This window comes from Oratosquilla oratoria, chromosome 13 (assembly GCF_046742065.1).
Source record: "Oratosquilla oratoria isolate Oo_2021 chromosome 13, ASM4674206v1, whole genome shotgun sequence".
NCBI classification, from domain to species: domain Eukaryota; kingdom Metazoa; phylum Arthropoda; class Malacostraca; order Stomatopoda; family Squillidae; genus Oratosquilla; species Oratosquilla oratoria.
The window spans coordinates 50,259,290-50,279,346 of record NC_134789.1 but is presented as its reverse complement, the minus strand read 5'-3'; the positions used below and the strand labels follow the sequence as shown (position 1 = coordinate 50,279,346).

The window sequence follows — 20,057 nt, the reverse complement described above, 5'->3', positions numbered from 1 at the left end:
GTATCAAGTATGATACTTCAGTGAGATGGTTAAATACCACATTTTGAGGTTGTAAGTCATTTTTCATACAAAGTTTCTTCCTCCTGCTACAGAATATCTGGCTCTTCTCGAACTACTTCCTGCCTCGGGCAGACGGGAAGTTCCTTCCAGAGAGGCCCGAAGTCTTGATGAGTAAAGGACTTCAGAATGATGTTGACATTATTTCAGGCTATAACAAAGATGAGGGTGCCATGGCAGGTTTAAGTAAGTCAGTAGACTCTTTTGGTAGTAATGTTTGTCTGCTGAACCCTTTCAGTACTGGAGATTTCCAGTATTTATTGAAATAGATCATGTGGTAGCAACACATTAAAATTAAATTCTGAAAGTGTCAATCGGACCCCGTCTGGGGTATTGGCTGCTTGTTATTGTGGCAAAGTAGCATGCAGTTGATACTTTAGGGTCTATATGGGGCGCCCCTACGGACCAGAGCCACACATCATTTTGTCTATGATAGAGGAAAACTCTTCATAGAGAAATGATGACAGTTTTATACTACGACTGTCCCTCTGTTATGCTGTCCCCCAACCCCTTGCTGCTGTCCTGTACCATTTCTCTGAGTATTCATTTTCTGTGGTGGGTGAATTCCCTGTGGTGGGGGAAAAGAATACTGCCACCAAGTATTTCCACTTGGATCGTAAGAGGCGAGAAGAAAGGGACTAGGCATCCTTCTCCTTGTAGCCCCACAGGGGACATTCCTGAACGAAAAAGTAAAGGCATAAGAGGGTCTGGGAGTTTTCCGACCAGCACCCTAAGGTTTGGGTCTTTTAATGTGCATGGATGTGGCACAGATGAGAGTAAAAGGGAAGAGATAGGTAGTATGTTTGTGAGAAGAAAGATGGATGTGTTAGCTTTGAGTGAAACTAAGTTGAAAGGGAAGGGTGAATGTAAGTTTGGGAGTGTAAGTGGGAGGTTATCAGGAGTGAAGAGAGGGCGAGGGAGGGAAGGGGTGGCTATTCTAGTAAGTGAAGAGATAGGTAAACGTGTAGTGGAGTGGAAGGAGGTTTCCTCAAGGATAATGTGGATGAAGGTGAAACTGGGAAAGGAGATGTGGGTCTTTGTAAGTGCATATGGGCCTGGCAGTGAGAAGAGTGTAGAAGAAAGGGAGGCCTTTTGGATAGATTTAAATGAGTGCATAGAGGATTTAGGGAGAAATGTCAATGTAATAGTACTGGGAGACCTTAATGCTAGGGTAGGAAATGGTCCAATTGATGGAGTGGTTGGGAAATGTGGAGTTCCAGGAAAGAATCGTAGTGGAGAGTTGATGGTGGAAATGTGTCTAAAAAGAGAGTTGATGATAGCAAATACAGTGTTTCGGAAGAAAGTCAAGCATAAGTACACATGGGAGAGGGTGGTGGATGGAAGGGTGGTAGATAGAGCGTTGATGGATTATGTAGTGGTAAATAGGACTATGATAGGAAGAGTTAAGGATGTACATGTGCTAAGGGGAGAGGGTGGGGGAATATCAGATCATTTTTTGTTGGAAGGTAAGTTGAGAGTGGAGGATAGATGGAGAAAGAGGAAAGGGACAAAAGGTAGGGAGTTGCTTAGAGTGAACTCTTTAAAGGAAAAGGAGAAGGAGTACAAGAAGAGGCTGAAGGAGGAGTGGGAGGGAGTGAAGGATAGAGTAAAGCTAGGTGTGGAGGAGGAATAGGGATGGTTCAAGGAGGGAGTCACAAAGTGTGCAAGGATGGTGTGTGGAACAAGAAGGACAGGAGGAAATAGAAGGAAGGGTAGTGAATGGTGGGATGAGGAAACAAAGAAGGCTGTAGAAGAGAAGAAGCGAGCTTTCACAGATTGGTTACAAAATAGGACGAGGGAGTCATATGAGAGGTACAAAGAAAAGAAAAGAGAAGTAAAGAAAAAGGTAAAGGAGGCAAAGAGGAGAGCAGATGTGAAGTGGGGTAAGAGTATGACAGAAAAAATTGAAATAAAAAGATGTTTTGGAAAGAAATTAAGAGAGGAAGAGGAGGCGAATCAAGTAGAGAAGAAATGGTAAAAGGTGCAGATGGAGAGATGATAATGGAAGAGGAGGCAGTAAGGGGAAGATGGGCAGAATATTTTAGGGAGTTGCTAAATGTGAAGGAGGATAAGGAGGGAAAGATAGTTGCAGTGGGAAATGCTAAGAAAATGAGAGTGATGAGTGAGGAAGATGGAGGAGAAATAAGGAAGGCTGAAGTGAAGGCAGTTAAGATGGTGAAAGCAGGTAAGGCACCTGGTCTGGATGGATGCCATGCAGAATGTTTAAAAAAAAAAAGGAGGTACAGTGATGGTGGACTGGCTGGTGAGGTTATTTAATGTTTGCTGGAGAGAGGGTAGAGTGCCGGAGGACTGGAGGAGTGCCTGTATAGTTCCAATTTAAAAAGGAAAAGGGGACAAGTGTAAATGTAGTAGTTTCAGAGGGATTAGCTTGTTAAGTGTAGTTGGGAAGGCTTATGGGAGGATCTTGATTGAGAGGATTAGGAGAGGAACAGAGGGAGTAATTGGTGAAGAACAGTGTGGATTTAGGACGGGTAGAGGTTGTGTAGATCAGATCTTTGTGGTAAGACAAATATGTGAGAAAGCTATAGGAAAGGGGAAGGATGTTTTTTGGTCTTTTATGGATCTGGAAAAGGCTTACGATAGGGTAGACAGAAAGGCATTGTGGGAGGTTATGCAGATATATGGGATAGGAGGAAATCTTTTAGGAGCTGTCAAGAGTTTTTATGAGAGTAGTAGAGCTTGTGTGAGGATTAGAAATGGAGAGAGTGAGTGGTTCGAGGTAAAGGTGGGACTTCGTCAAGGATGCGTTATGTCGCCCTGGCTGTTCAACTTATACATGGATGGGGTGGTGCGAGAGGTAAATGCAAGGGTAGTGGGTCAGGGATTGGAGATGGTTAAAGAAAATGGAGAAAAATGGGAGGTGAGCCAGTTGTTGTTTGCTGACGACACTGTGCTTGTGGCAGGATCGGAGGAGGGACTGAGGAAGTTGGTGACGGAGTTTGGGAGAGTATGTGATAGAAGAAAGCTAAAGATAAATGTGGGTAAAAGTAAGGTGATGAGATGTACAAGGGGTGAAAGTGGCAGTAGACTGGAAGTGAGCATTAAGGGAGAGCGACTGGAGGAAGTGGATAGTTTTAGATACTTGGGTGCAAATGTGGCAGGAAAAGGTGGAGTGAAGGTGGAGGTAGAATGTAGATTGAGAGAAGCAAGTAAATGCCTTGGTGGATTGAAGAGTGTAATGAGGAATAGACATTTGGGAATGGATGCTAAGAGGAGACTGTATGAAGGAGTGATTGTGCCAACAGCACTGTATGAGGCAGAAATATGGAACATAAGAGAGGAAGAGAGAAGGAATTTGAATGTGTTTGAAATGAGGTGTCTGAGAAGTATGATGGGGGTTACTAGGCTAGATAGAGTGAGAAATGAGGAGGTGAGGAGAAGAACGGGGGTGGAAAGGGAGTTGGGAGATAGGGTTGATGAAAGAGTATTAGGATGGTTTGGACACATGGAAAGAATGAGTGAAGAAAGACTAGTAAAAGAGGTATGGAAGGTAGATGTGGAGGGAGTGAACATGAGGGGACGTCCTAGGATGAGGTGGATGGATGGGGTGAATGGGGCTTTGAGGAAGAGGGGAATGTCTGTTAAGGAAGGACGGGAGAGGACAGAAGACAGGGGTGAATGGAGAATGGTTGTATATGGATGATGTTGTGATAGCATGAGGTGGAATGGGCGGGGAGATGGGGGGGGGGGTGAGGTAGTATGTGTGAGCAAAATTTGACGCATCCCGAAGGGATTTCTCCCCGTCTTCTCCTTTTATGCCTGGGGGGACGGAGAGGGGGGTCGCCGATTTAATGAAGCGGCCTTGCTGTGGATGTGCTGTGTCTTGCGACACTGCTTCTGACCCAGGGCAGTGGACAAGGTGCAGGGATGACCCGTCATCCAGGAGGTGCTAAGATAAGAGGGAGGGTGGAGGGGTGTGGAGTGTATTCATGGATGAAATGGGTGGGAATGATTTTATGCCTTTTCCTTTTTGGCTACCTCCCTTGTAAGGGGGAAAAAGCCTTGGTATATGTATGTATGTCAATCGGAATAATCAGGATTACTGTAACTGAAATAATGATAACAAAATTGGAAAAGAGTACTGAAAGGTAAAAGAAATTTCATCAGTTATATTCAAGGTAGCCTTAAATCAGTTGTGGAACTATAGTGTTTATAAAGAAGTGTTACAGTCCTACAATTATTGTGTTCAAGTACCCGTATTGACATAATGTCACTGATTTCTACATTGCAGTACTGAAAGTGGCTCAAAACAACAATTGGTCTTCAAACGACTTTTCCCGTATTGGAGAGAGTGTCTTTAACCTCAGAATGTGCAGACATTGCTACAGGAAACTCCTTGATTACTATGTTGGTCATCAGAACATCAGTATCTTTGAGGCCGATCAGGAGGGGTTTATTCAGGTAAAGCTTACAGAATCTGGGGATAAGGCATTATTCATAAATATTCTTTTAAGAAACAAGGCACCGGCTACGCCGTGGGTGCCTTGGCCTGCGGCGCTAGATCCCTGCCTTTCGCTCGCGACCAATCAATCGTCTCCGTTGCTGTGACGTCAGTGTTCTCGTCCAATCAGTCGTCTCCGTTGCCGTGACGTCACCACTCTCGGCCAATCAGTTGTCTCCTCAGCCGATCAGATTCCTTACACAATGGAACATTTTTGCCGGATTTCGGAAGGTGTCGGAAGGTGGTCATAAAAACGCAAGGAAATTTTAAAAACTGGAAAACTTTATTTTTTTATATACATAGATAGAGGCACCGGCTACGCCGTGGGTGCCTTGGCCTGCGGCGCTTGCTCGCTTCGCTCTCAGTCGCTCGCTTCGCTCTCAGTCGCTCGCTTCGCTCGCTCCAGGACCTCCGGTCTCTTTTATTTTAATTTTTTTCCCAATGGTACACTCTCGATGTACTCATCGGCATCCCGTTTTGAAATATTCCTTATGATCTCGAGGAGTTGAGATATTTCTTGTTTCAGTTCTTCTTTTTCTTGGAAAGTCCTTTCCCAAACCTTAAGGGGGACAGATGTGTCTGATTCTGATTCGTCGACGGCATAGTCTTAATCAGGCAGGATCATTGCCGTTGCGGCTTCTTCACTAATATTATAAGCTGAAGCAGGAATCTCAACGGTTCCCAATTCAGGTTCCTCTTCTGGAATTACCTGTTCGCTGTCGTTACCTTTCACTAAAGACTCTCCCTCCCTAATGGATGGCATGTCCGAAAAAATTTCTATATATACCACGTTTGCCGGATTTTTCACCACACATTCACCATTAACCTTATGGTAACCTCGGAAGATAATTAATGAGTCCCAGTTTGTAACCCTTGAACATGCCACATAGAGCTGTCCATGGGCAAAACAATCGGACAAATCCAACAATAACCCACATTTGTCAAAATTTTGCCTTTGCGACTTATTAATTGTCATAGCAAAACTTAATTTGACGGGGAATTGTCTTCGGGAGAAGTTGACGGGTGTATCGTTGGATGCTAGGGAAATCCTTGGAATAATGACCTGAACACCGTTAAACACCCCACCTAAAATCTTCCCGACAATTATGTTCTTTGCCAGATTCGTAACCATGATACGAGTACCGTTACAAAGTTTAGGTGGACATAGGTTTCGCATTATCATGATAACGCATCCTACCTTTAGTTTCAACTCGTGTAACGGAACAGAAGGAGAATTAATTTTTTTATATACCGAAGTTTGAATTTCAATTTCATCATTTCCGATCGGTTTATCCTCACTCCTGTATATATGTTCATCACCTTTGATTCTTTCATAGATCACCTCATTTATGTAATCCACGCCTTCGTTTCTAGGACATATTATGGCTCTTTTTTGGAAATATAGATAGCTGTTGGCTTTAGCTTCGAGCTCTTCGTAGACCTTTTCGATTACATCATCCCTTGTTCTGACCAAAATACCAAATTTCTTTGGAAACCTAAATCTACCTGTTTCACCCATGCCAATCCGTAACAAATTTTCTGCGAATGCCCTGTTTTCTTTATCCTCAGCCTTCAATCTAACATTTTGTACTAATTTGAACTTACGTAAATCCTCCCAGAAAAACGCGTTCTTGATGTTATACTTCAACTCTTCATTCTTACCTCCGCCTCTGATGACGGGCAAAATCTGTCGAAAATCACCCGGACACACGAACGGAATACATACATACATACATATGATGTAAGCGGAATAGGAAACACAGGAGTCTTAGTCTTGAGTTTATTCCTGACTAGTTTCGCAGGTATGCTTTTTCAAAGGAATACCTTTGAAAAAGGAATACCTTTGAAAAAGCATACCTGCGAAACTAGTCAGGAATAAACTCAAGACTAAGACTCCTGTGTTTCCTATTCCGCTTACATCAACCTGTCAGAATGTCTCAATACATACATATACCAAGGCTTTTTCCCCCTTCCAAGGGAGGTAGCCAAAAAGGGAAAGGCATAAAAACACTCCCACCCATTTCATCCCTAAATACACTCCACACCCCTATCACCCTTCCTCTCATCTGAGCACCCCCTGGATGACGGGTCATCCCTGCACCCTGCCCACCGCCCTGGGTCAGAAGCAGTGTCGCAGGACACAGCACATCCACAGCAAGGCCGCTTCATTTAATCGGCGACCCCCCCTCTCCGTCCCCCCTTGCATATAAGGAGAGGACGGGGAGAAATCCCTTCGGGCTGCGTCAAAACTCACTCACACACACTACCCCACCCCCCCGCCCATTTCTCCCCATGCAGTCACAACATCATCCATATACAACCATTCTCCACTCACCTCTGTGAGTGGAGAACGAACGGAATGCCACCCATAAAACAATGTTTGTTACCCGTTATGTCTTTAGCAGTGCAATCCAATGCAGTTATTGTATTTTTGTTAGTCATCACCACTTCGTCCCAAACTATAAGTGAAGTCATCTTAATCAGCCTTGCAAGCTCCGAATTTAGCTTATGCTACACGGTTTCACTTCATTGTGCTCCATTATTGGAATTTTGAACATATTATGGGCCGTTCGGCCTCCGTGTAAAACTGTAGTAGCAATACCCGAGGAAGCAGCACCTAATGCTATTTCACCATTTGCACGCACAGTATCTAGCAACAGGTTCAACACAAACGATTTCCCCGTCCCGCCAGGGGCATTCAGGAGAAAAACGCCAGAACGCCTGTTATTTGCACACTCCATTACGGCATCGTAAATAGCACGCTGTTCCTTGTTAAGTAATACAATCTTTTCTGAAACCTCTTCTTTCAATCTATCGGTATTATAAGCTTTTTCGCGTCTAATTACACTTGAGGTTTATTCTTTTCCCCTTGAAGGAGGCAATCCATAAGCGCTTATCTCACCACCACCACGGCTCCAAACCTGTTGTTGTATGTCATCGAGCGCATCCAAGTAGATTTCGTCATTGTATTCGTCTAAACCCGAACTTCTTAAGAAATCGCTCGCAAATAATTCCCTCGTTTCTTTCCAGATATCCGATTGGTCTTCCAAATCAGAGAACACCAACATACTTGCATATGTAGCACGCAATTGCGATCGATCATTGGTGTGGTTTATAATTTCAATTATAGTTTTCTTCCACGTTTCCTCGTCATTCAACAAACCCATCACTTTTACGGCTTCCCGAAAGGTATCGTAAAGGACCCCGTCTACTGTACGCAGATCTGTGTAACCCGTAGGACCTTTCTTGTGTGTCAGGAGCATTCTGAGGTAGAATAATTCAACCGTCTTAGTGTCGACGGCTCGCATACGCCCCAAAGATGAAGTTTTTGTCATCCTCTCATGCCACGTGTGCTTGTCTTTATCGTACACAAAGTGACTTGGAACTTCGGGGTAATACAAGGTTTTAGCAAACTCGTTCGTTTTGCAAAGCTTGAAAAATGCTGTTAATTGGGTATCTTGATTTGCTTGTTCGCTGATCTTGTGCTCCAAATCAGTTTCTCTGTAATAAATTTCATTCTCATTTTCCAAGTGCAAATCGAGCGAAGTAATCGGTGGGAAGCTCCTATGGATTGGGAACTTGAAGATCTTCCAAGTAGCTTCGTTTGCGTTTATGTACCTTACCTTGAGGTAGTTACGCACTTCGTTTACCGGCTCGCCTTCCTTATGTTTGGTGTATAGAATCTTATCACACCCCTTGTTTACCTACTTTGTAACGTACGCTATGCACTTGATGGAGTTCGAACACCCCACGTTGATGTGAGCGTTGTATTATAGGCATAAATAAGGATTATAGGGCACGACCCAGGGATTATCCACAGTAATGGTCTTTCCTTTGATCTTACATTCGAACGTAAAGCCTCCCTCTCCTGGAGCACGACGCCTGTATTGGGGATAACCGTTATTTCCAAATAATATATTATTCCGACATGGTTTTGGAAAGATTTTACCACAAACACCATTCTTCTTTAACCTTTCCTTACAACAAACGTTAGTTTCATCAAAGCTGATGCAAGGCCCATGAATCATGCAAGTTGTTACGATCTCGTACAATCTGGGTTCCTTTTCTTTATCAGGAATTTCGGCACATATGATTTCATCGACAAATTCCGCTGTTACCCTAAATTCCATCCATAAAAGAATGTGAACGTGAGGCAGACCTCGTTTTTGCCATTCAATGCTGTATAGAAATGCTTTAACTATGCCAAAAATGTGATTTTTAGTACAATCATGTATTAAAGCCTCTACTTTTAACTTAAACACCCGACCAACCAAATCGGGTCTATCGCAGCAGCCGGTATTTGGATTCCCTTTCATTTCTACGACAGCTGCCCGCAGCTCTTCCCATTTTGGGTTCATCGTAAACGTAATAAAGAAATCGGGACTCCCGTAGTGTGTTACAAACGCCAATGCATCCTGCTGGCGCTGTTTCATGTAACGCGGACCGCCCACAAAAGTTGGTGGGATTATAATTCTTTGGCCCCTTTCTTTGGCCGACGCAACGTCCGCCTTTAATATGTCACACCTTTCTCTGCGTATAGATGCCTGGTTGTCAACTATAAAGTATAGTCTGTGTGATTCTACTTTAACGCAATTATCTACGACAAATTGCTGAAAAAGCATGCGTCCTTTAGTCAAATAATTGAAGACATCCTTTCTTTCAATGTAAAGGTTTGCGTAATACATACATGGTGATAATCTTTTACCATCCTTTGGTACATCAATCTTAGCTGAACTCAGCGCGTTTACCTTCTTTTGCCTTTTCAAATTGTGCGTATAACCCTTATCTCCGTGAGGTATTAGTAGTGGATATTGGAATATATCGTAAAAGTAGTTTGTGTGACTTAGAATGAAGGTATCATATTTCGTATCTACTTTGGGAGAACGTATGGTAACCAGGGTTGCCAGATTGACGTTTTTAATGCCAAATTTTGCATTTTTTGGCATTTTTTTTTTTTTACTGTGTTTGGCAGGAAAATTTGTTGGGTGGCATTTTTTCTGGCGTTTTTAAATACCCGGTCGTGATAAGAGATTCTTTTACTTGCATCAAGTTGCAAGTGTATTTCATCAATGAAGCCATACTGCAGTTAGAAAGGCGCCTTCCTCCCACTCAAAATACTTCAAGAAGTTGTCAGCATTAAGCCCAGTAAAGATTCGTAATCAGTTAGAGAGGGCAAAGTTTCAAGATCTCCCCTTCCCACATTTCATTGAAAGTAACTTTGGTAAAATTGAAGAACATTACAGGAAATTTTTGTATGTAAACTGGAATGAGGAACCTGTGTTCAACAGCAAAATACCAGAAGACAGTACAGCCTTTTGGGTTGGTGTAGGTTCCAAAAAGGTAACAGGCTCCCACCCTTTCATAGAAATCTCTGAATATGCACTTTCATGCCTAGTGCCCCTGTCAGTAATGCTGTGGTTGAAGGGTGTTCTCACATGTCACTTATGTGAAGAACAAGTTAAGAAACAGGATGGGAGTGAAAATGTTAGATGTAGTTATCCGCATCCGCACTCATCTACATTTCAGAGGGAAATGTTACAAAGATTTTGTGCCTAGCCAAAGGATGTTTCAGCTCTTCTCCAGTGAAAATATGTATGAACGGAGTGGTTCATCAAACATTTCTGAATCTGATGATGCTTTTGATTATATCTAGAAAATCACAAATGATTTTTTTATTTATGTATGTCAGAGCCTCTAGGAGGCTGTTTTATAAACTCGTTTAATTTATTGTAGAGGATACCAAATTTTTTACCTAGGAACTTAAACATAATGTATGGAGTAATACATTTTATTTTAGTTAATATTTTTTCTCTCTCACATAATATGAAGTATAATATATATATATATTTTTTTTTGCAAGTTCATATCTTTCTTTCCTTTTCACACATAGTCTTGTAAGTAGAATTATTTCAGAGGATGGTGGTTCATTACAGTACCATTAGAATTAAATGATCATGTACATGAATGATATGAATTGATCTTGGTTATATCATGTGGTATTGTTTTATATTGGCTAGTCAACAGTAAAAAATATTTTTCATATTGTAATTGTAATTATACACATTATTTTTAACTACACATGTAAAACCAATATGAAAAAAAAAATCTTAGAAAATGTAATGGTTGGCATTTTTTTTTTTTTTTTTTGGGGGGGGGCATATTTTAAAAATAATTTGGCAGTTTTCGGCAGCATTTTGTCAGAAGTTGACATTTTTCCTGGTAGAAAACCTGGCAACCATGATGGTAACCCGTTGGTTTGCAGGGACAGACGGGTCCAAATCCACTATAGCCTCTACTTGAGCTTTCGGTGTAGGCAAGTTGTAAACACCTTTGTGTTCCTTAGTATTCACCCCCTCAGCTGATTTTAATGTTATTGCGACCTCAGGTATAACTTCCTGTTGTTTCATATAAGTCTCCATTAGTTCCTTAGCACTCTCAAATTCCGCTAAGAGAGCTCCAATTGTCTTATTATTTGCCAAAAGGAATCTTTGTAAAACTTCTACGATATTTTTGTTATCCTCTATTTCCCTTACTCTCTTTCACGTCTAGCTTACGTTTTCTTTTACCATTCTACGGTTTTATTTTTATAGTTTATATTCTTTGTAACTTGGGTGCACAATTTTATTTGTTGTTCCTGATCATAATAGAAATACAAATCCAGGAACTCCTCTTGTTTTTGCCAGTAATTACTTTGGCCAACACGAAAACTTGTCTTCGCTTGCCCACAATCCTTTATTTCCATGTCACCGATACCGTTTCCTGATTTTATTAAGTTTTCTATTTTCATCCGTTCTGTCATATAACGCGGCTTTATATAACCCAATCTTTGATAGATATTACCCCTAATATTATAAACAAACGATTTTTCAGAGGGATCTTGTAATATGGTGGGTGTCACAAAGGAAGTAAAGCAAAAAAGGCGGTTAAACGCAATGATATTTGAAAGAACAACACAACATCCTGTTTTCCTTCGCTCAAAGCAACGCGTCGCACTTTACATCGAAAAGCACCGAATTTACCAACGCTATGACAAATAACTCTATCTTCAAGTAACTTACCGGTCAAATCCTTGGTAGTTTGAGCAATTTCACTAATGATATGCTTTTCTTTCCTCTCCTGCCTTAATTCTTCTAACGTGGCTTGTTCATCATCGGTTAACTTCACTGTTAATCCCTGTTTTATTTAACTCCCTAATCCGTTTCCGAATTTGCACTTCCTTGGCCCTTTTCAACTTTTTTGCTTTATTTTGCTCCTTTCTTTTTGCTATTTCATCTTTTTTACGGGCTCTATCGGCTTCCCTTTCCCTTTTTCTGCGTTCCTTGTCTTCTTTTTTGCGGGCTCTATCGGCTTCACTTTCCCCTTTCTTGCGTTCCTTGTCTTCTTTATTACGGCTCTATCGGCTTCCCGTTCCTATTCCATGTTCCTTTTTTCTCCTCTCTTCACATTTTCTCACTTCTGAAGCCCTATTAAAAAACTGTTTTTCCTTGAGTTTGCGGTTTTTTATATAATCATTGTATTTCCGATCGATGTAATACTTTTGGTATTCCTCGTGACAGCTTTTGCCACCTTTCTTAGTAAAATTCTTATATCCTGCAAAATAATGTTTCATAAATTTTTCCGATTCTTCCTCTTTAATTTCTCCGTCGAAATCTATTATGAGATCGTACTCTTCATCAGAGTACACGTAATTTTTTTTATTTCGTAACATATTGTTGAGCCCCAATATTTTCCTATGGAATCTCTTAATTGTAGCTGTTACTGTTTTTTTTTTTTTTTTTTTTGTGAGGCGTAAAGTTGGGGAAACTCATTCTTGTGCTCCCTGGTCAATTCTTTACGAAGAGCATAGTTTTTCTGCACACTTTCTTTTGGGTACTTCGTCTTCGTAACCCAGGCCCAAAAGTGGTTAAACCATCCTCTTCCTCTGTACTCTACTCTTTGAACCACGTTCATCCATTGCAGCAACGCTTGATATGGTATATGGTAGCTATAAAAATATCCTAACACAATGGGACGTTTATGCCCATTTTAGTCTAAATGTGTGAAATGTTTTCACGACCGCGCGACATGACGTCACACGGGAATATGTTAGACAACTAAAAACCATGCTAGACTGACAAAAACCATGCTTAATCTTTTATTCTTCATGATAAATTAGATTTTTATTTATTCATTAAAATAACCCAATGTCATGGGTGAATTATGCCCATTTTAGTGTAATTATGTGAAATGTTTTCAGGACCGTGCGACGTGACGTCACGCGGGAATATGCTACTGAACAACTAAAACTTATGTTATACTGGCAAAAAGAACGCTTAATATTTTTCCTCACAATAAATTAGGTTTCTATAACATTTTCTCATTAAAATTTCATGGGTGAATTAGTGTAACTATATGTGAAATGTTTTTACGACCGCGCAACATGACGTCACTCGGGAATATGTTAGACAACTAAAAATTATGATAGACTGACAAAAATCATGCTTAATCTTTAACTTCTTCATAAATTAGGTTTTTATAATCTTTTTTCATTAAAATAACCCAATGTCATGGGTGAATTATGCCCATTTTCGTATAATTATGTGAAATGTTTTCAGGACCGTGCGACGTGACGTCACGCGGGAATATGCTAGAGAAAAACTAAAACTTATGTTATACTGGCAAAAATATTTTTTTTCTGACTGTATGGGCTTCTCTAACCCTTTAAAAAAATTCCTTGAGCTTGCGGTTTTTTTTTTATATATAATCATTGTATTTCCGATCGATGTAATACTTTTGGTATTCCTCGGGACGGCTTTTACCACCAATCATAGTAAAATTCTTGTATCCTGCAAAATAATGTTTCATAAGCTTTTCCTATTCTTCCTCTTTAATTTCTCCGTCGAAATATAATATGAGATCGTACTCTTCATCAGAGTACATATAATTTTTGCTATTTCGTAACATATTACGAAGGAGTCTTCAAAATCTCCCGAAGGAGTCTCCAGTCTCCAAAAGGAGTCGTCATAGTCTCCCGACGTCAAATTCTCCCGTCGTCGTCTCTCTCTCTCTCTTTCTCTCTCTCTCTCTCTCTCTCTCTCTCTCTTTCTCGTTAGGTCAATCATAAAGGCAATATTTTTTTTTAATCGTTTATGTTATGTCACATAGGACCCGCGGAAATTCCACGGTTATTCAACTTTGAAGTATTACGAAGGAGTCTTCAAAATCTCCTGAAGGAGTCTTCAGTCTCCAAAAGGAGTCGTCAAAGTCTCCCGACGTTGTAGTCAAATTCTCTCTCTCTCTTTCGTTAGGTCAATCAGAAAGGCGATAAAAAAAATCTTGAATCGTTTATGTCATGTCACAATAAACATTTATAGACATTTGATTATCTTCATGTAACCTATGATTAAACTTGTATAGACGTTTGAATACTGTTTATTTATTTGTGTATTTATTTATTTATTTATCTACTTATTTTCGTGAAGTTCTGTTAGGAGCTCAGAAAGCAACGCGACATGACGTCACACGTTAAGCTTTGAATAAATGGAAATCCCACGGGATTTACGAAGGAGTCTTCAAAATCTCCCGAAGGAGTCTTCAGTCTCCAAAAGGAGTCGTCAAAGTCTGCTGACGTTGTCGTCAAATTCTCCCCTCGTCTCTCTCTCTCTCCTTCTCATTAGGTCAATCATAAAGGCAATAAAAAAAAATTGAATCGTTTGTCATGTCACATAGGACCCGCGGAAATTCCACGGTTATTCAACTTTGAAATATTACGAAGGAGTCTTCAAAATCTCCCGAAGGAGTCTTCAATCTCCAAAAGAAGTCGTCAAAGTCTCCCGACGTTGTCGTCAAATTGTCCCGTCGTCTCTCTCTAGCAGGCCCGTGGAAATTCCGCGGGATTTACGAAGGAGTCTTCAAAATCTCCCGAAGGAGTCTTCAGTCTCCAAAACAGGTCGTCAAAGTCTCCCGACGTTGTCGTCAAATTCTCCCGTCGTCTCCCTCTCTCTTTCTCTTTCTCGTTATGTTAATCATAAAGGCAATAAAAATTACTCATAAATATTGTTGAACCCCAATATTTTCCTATGGAATCTCTTAATTGTGGCTGTGACTGAGGTTTTTTGAGTGAGGCGTAAAGTTGGGGAAACTTATTCTTGTGTTTCCTGCCCTTCGCTCGCGGCCAATCAATCGTCTCCGTTGCCGTGACGTCAGTGTTCTCGTCCAATCAGTCGTCTCCATTGCCGTAACGTCACCACTCGACCAATCAGTGGTCTCCATTGCCGTGACGTCACCACTCAGCCAATCAGAATCCTTACACAATGGGACACTTTTGCCGGATTTCGGAAGGTGGTCATAAAAACGCCAGGAAATTTTCAAAACTGGAAAACTTTATTTTTTTATATACATAGATATGTGTATCTAATCTTATTTACCATATTGTAATATACGGGAAAGGGACTATATACATGGGGCACTGTCTTTTTCTGTCACTCAAACTTTGCTGTAAATTTGTGTATATTTTTAGATTGGGTTTGACCAGTGTGTATTTACCTAGTTGTATTTTACAGAAAGGGGAGCTATGCTCGTGGTGTCCCGTCTTCATATCTCATTGTATCTAAACTATTTTTAAATTCATGTATTGTTTTTGCACACACTACTTTCTCATCTAACTTGTTCCAATTGTTTATTACTCTGTGAGGAAAACGGTTCTTCTTCAGATCACTTCTATACCTGTCTTTCTTTATTTTCTTTCTGTGTCATCTTGTATTTCTATCATCCCATTTTATTAGATCCTCTCTATCAATAATTTCTATGCCTTTCGTGATTCTGTAAATAGCTTTCAAATCTCCTCTCTCACTTCTTTGCTCTAATGTCTGTAGCTCAAGTTTTGCTAGTCTCTCTTCATATGATAGTTTTGAGAGTGTTGGTGCCAATTTTGTAATTGCTCTCTGTATTCTTTCAATTTTTATTTTTATTTTTTTTGTACTTGGTGACCACATCGTTGCTGGATATTCCAATCTTGGTCTTATCAGAGTGATTAGTATTTTCTTCACCATTTCTTCATCCAGGTATGTAAATGCCACTTTGATTATTCTTATTAAATTATAAGTTTCACCAAAAATCTTATTTATTTGTTTCCCAGGTGACCACATCGTTGCTGGATATTCCAATCTTGGTCTTATCAGAGTGATTAGTATTTTCTTCACCATTTCTTCATCCAGGTATGTAAATGCCACTTTGATTATTCTTATTAAATTATAAGTTTCACCAAAAATCTTATTTATTTGTTTCCCAGGTGACATATTATTCATAACAATGACTCCCAGGTCCTTCTCATTTTCAACTTTTTTTATACTTTCTTCTCCCAATTTATATGATCCTGTTATTCTGTATTTGCTTTTTCCAAATTCCATTATACTACACTTTTTAGTATTGAACTCAATCTCCCACTTCCTACTCCATTCCCAGACTTTATTTAGATCACTCTGTAGTGATTCACAATTTTCTTCCGTGTTCACTTTTTTAATAGTTTTGCATCATCTGCAAAGAAGCTCATATAACTTTCAATTTCTTCATCTATATCATTAATATATATAGCAAACATTATTGGGGCCAAAACTGTTCCTTGTGGAACACCACTTATTACTTCATCCCAATTTGATTGTTTGTCTCTTATCACTACTCTTATTTTTCTTTCTTGCAAGAAGTCTTCCATCCATTTAAGCAGTTTGCTCTGTATTCCTCCTTCAGTTTCTAATTTCTTAAGCAACTTCTTATGTGGTACTTTGTCAAAAGCTTTTTTTTTTGGTCTAGAAATGCACAATCAGCCCATCCATCTCTTTCTTGTATTATATCTATTAGCCTTGAATAGAAACATATTCAATCGGTGACACATGATCGTCCTTGTCTGAATCCAAATTGCCTTGGATTTAGCACATTGTTTTTTTTCTAAATATTTTACCCATCTACTTTTGACAATTCTTTCACAAATATTTGCTATTGTACTTGTTAGAGAGACTGGTCTAAAGTTGATAGGGTCTTCTTTATTTCCCCCTTTATATATAGGCACTATAATTGTTTTTTTCCAATCTTCTGGAACTTTTCCTTCTTTCAAGGAACTATTTATTATGCTATGTATTTTGTCTGCCAGTTCATTCCTGCATTCTTTCAAAATCCAGTTTGCTATTTCATCTGGTCCATGCGATTTTCTGACATCAAGATTACTCAAGTGTTTCATTATTTCATTCGTTGTTACTTCTATTTCTTTCATAGGGGGGACTTTCTCTTTCCATTCGATCTCTTCAGGTTGTATGTTCTCCCTTGTAAACACTGATTTAAAATGCTTGTTCATAATTTCCATTTCTATTTCCTCTGTGTATTCAACTCCTCCTTGTCTTAATTTCTCAAAATCTTGTTTGTTTTTCAGTTTGTTGTTTACAAATCTGTAAAATAGTTTTGGTTGATCTTTACATTTTTCTATGACATCTTTTTCATATTTTCTCTTTTCCTCTCTGCACGCTTGTACATATTCATTTCTATAACAAGCATATATTTTCCATTTTCAGGTCTTTTGTATTTCTTCAATTTGGTCCAAGCTTTATCTCTTTTGTCCATTAACTCCCTACAACTTTTGTTGTACCAGCACTTTATATATTCTTTTTCTTGTTTTTGTCTTGGGACATACTTTTCCACTTCTTTTTTATCAATTTTTCTCAAAATTTTCCATTTCTCTTCCACTGTTGTTTCTTCTTTGTATATTACTTCCGAATTTTCTTTTTGAAAGAATTCTCTTATTTTATCAAAGTTTGTTTTTTCATACATCATTCTTCCTTTTCTATATTGTTCATTTTTTTCATGTATTTTTCCTCATTTAGTTCCAGTTCAATCAATATGTGGTCACTTTTACTTATTTGTGTTTTATATTCAATCTTTTCCACTATTCTAGGTTCAGATGTGATTATTAGCTCTAGTCTCGATGGTTCTTTGTTTTTTCATACATCATTCTTCCTTTTCTATATTGTTCATTTCTTTTCATGTATTTTTCCTCATTTAGTTCCAGTTCAATCAATATGTGATCACTTTTACTTATTTGTGTTTTATATTCAATCTTTTCCACTATTCTAGGTTCAGATGTGATTATTAGCTCTAGTCTCGATGGTTCTTTGTTTTTTCATACATCATTCTTCCTTTTCTATATTGTTAATTTTTTTTCATGTATTTTTCCTCATTTAGTTCCAGTTCAATCAATATGTGGTCACTTTTACATATTTGTGTTTTATATTCAATCTTTTCCACTATTCTAGGTTCAGATGTGATTATTAGGTCTAGTCTCGATGGTTCTTCTTCATTTCTATACCTAGTGTTCTACTGTATCCACTGTGTCATTGTATGGTCAATAATCATCTTGAGTAGAACATTTCCCCATGAGCCGTCTCCACCCTTTACTGTCATCTCTTCCCAGCAGACTTCTTTGCAATTAAAGTTGCCCATCATAACTATTCTTCCTCCATCTTCCATTATCTTATTTAATGTTATCCTTGTGTCTTCTAACATACTTTTATGTTCACTCTCTTCCCACGAGGCTGTTTTATGGAGGCACATAATTTATCACAAACTTTCTGCTCGTCTTATCTCTGTCTTCCACTTCGATCATAATCATCTCTACTGTATTCTTTCCATATGTGACACACCTCATGTTTATATCCTTCTTAGTCAGGAACATAACTCCACCCCCTTGTTTTGTCTCTCTGTTTCTAATCCAATAATTATATGCATCATGTCCTACACTGTTGGGTGGTAGTGGACCTTTTAATTTCGTTTCTACAATTCCCATTATGTCCGGTTCTTTTTCCTTCAAATAATCATTCAGCTCATTCAATCCTGTTATTAATCCATCAATATTTGTGTAAGACACTTTTAGTTTTCTGCCACTTCCATTGTGTTCTCTGTTTCCCTTTTGTTTTTCTCTAGTATGTCGTATTTCCTTACTTTCATATTCACTACTCTCCAATAGAATCTTTTTTTTTCTGACTCTGTTCTGTTCTCGTTTTTTTTCCTTAGCTTCATGTCTTTTATTTTTTTCCTCCTCTCTTTCCTCTTTATTAATTTCTTTTTTTTATCCATACCTTTTTATATTGTTCACTTGCTGCTAATTTCCCTGTTTTTGCTAAGATATTGTCTGCCGTCGTTTGTGACCTGAATTTAATCTTAATTGGTCTGGTCTTATCTGTACTATACTTTCCGAGTCTACATCTCTTCAATTAGTTTCATGATTTCAGGTTCATTTTCCTGAACTAATGGGACCTTTCGCAGTCAGGCTCGTAGATTCCTATTAGCGCTAGAATTTTCAGTTGTCTCGGATTTCACGAGGCAAAGGGGTGACTTAGCTAATTTGGAAACCGATATTTAAAAAAGATACGACATAAATTGCTGCATAAATGTATTTAAAATTAAGAACATGACTCTTAATGTTATAATTTTTACTTACTGGTGTGTGATAAGGCTTTGTTAATTTAATTATAAGGTAAAACTAAAAATAGGTAATTATTTTTACTGAAGTATGAGCAGTAAAGATAAGAGGATGTTGATTTCGGTTCGTGCATTTTATCTGAGAGTGTTGAAAAATAATGGATATCACTGTCACGTCCTGTATATGAAGATAATCAGTGAGATATAAAAATAACAGTGGTGGCGGACGTACGAAGTGAACGACGTTTGTGTAAAGAATAGCCTCTTAGATCTGCTGGGAGCTATTTTCAAACAATTATGACTAATTTTACGTGTGCCGTGGCAGACTGCACGTCAGATTCAAGAAAAAGTAAGAGAAAGACAAATGTTAATCGTACCGAAAAAATTAAGTCTTCGATGCAAAATTATATTTTCGATACATTACATGGATTTGCCTATTGCTTGGTGCATTCAAATGAAAGTATATATCAGTATACGTCCATTGAAGTCGGTAGAAAATGACAAATTGCTTGGCTTGATACAATTATAGGCTGTTTTACGAATATCATCTGTAATTATAAATAGAGGCTCAAACAATGCTATATGCCGTTTGCAATCATGAAATTAATTGACTTAAATTTCAGACACAATAATGTACAACGATACACCTCTGTAAGCTTATAAAACTTGCCCAAAAAAGTATTTATTTTCCGGCAAGAATTATAAAATCTGGCGGTGTCTGGTATCAAATAGCTCACTGCGAAGGTCCCATTCTAGTAAACTGCTTACCTTTTCTTTTTCTCATTGATTCTTGTGGTTCTATTTAGGTTATATTTCTCTTGTTTTGGGTGGCTAATAAATCAATTCTTATAGCATAATTACAATATATTCTCTTATGCCACCGACAATGAATGCGTGTGTGCACAACAAAGGCTGGCTTTTTTACTGACGCCAAGCTCCAGTTTGCGCGGGAAAGACGTGCATCGCATTTGCGATATCTAGTAATATTACAATTATACATAATGTACACATAATTACAATAGATAATAAAACAATAAACAACACAACACATGCCAATTTTATAAAGAGGGGGGAACATATAATTCCCCAAATAAGC

General features: G+C 38.8%; 1 protein-coding gene across 1 annotated transcript in view; it reads left to right on the top strand.

Moving 5' to 3' along the window:
- LOC143032231 (pyrethroid hydrolase Ces2a-like) overlaps positions 1-20,057 on the top strand; it is a 261,996-nt gene that overhangs the window by 156,122 nt on the left and 85,817 nt on the right. Inside the window, exons 6-7 of the mRNA XM_076196699.1 lie at positions 93-243; positions 4,310-4,479. Of these exons, the coding sequence (XP_076052814.1) occupies positions 93-243; positions 4,310-4,479 (321 nt within the window). The remainder of the gene's footprint in view (positions 1-92; positions 244-4,309; positions 4,480-20,057) is intronic.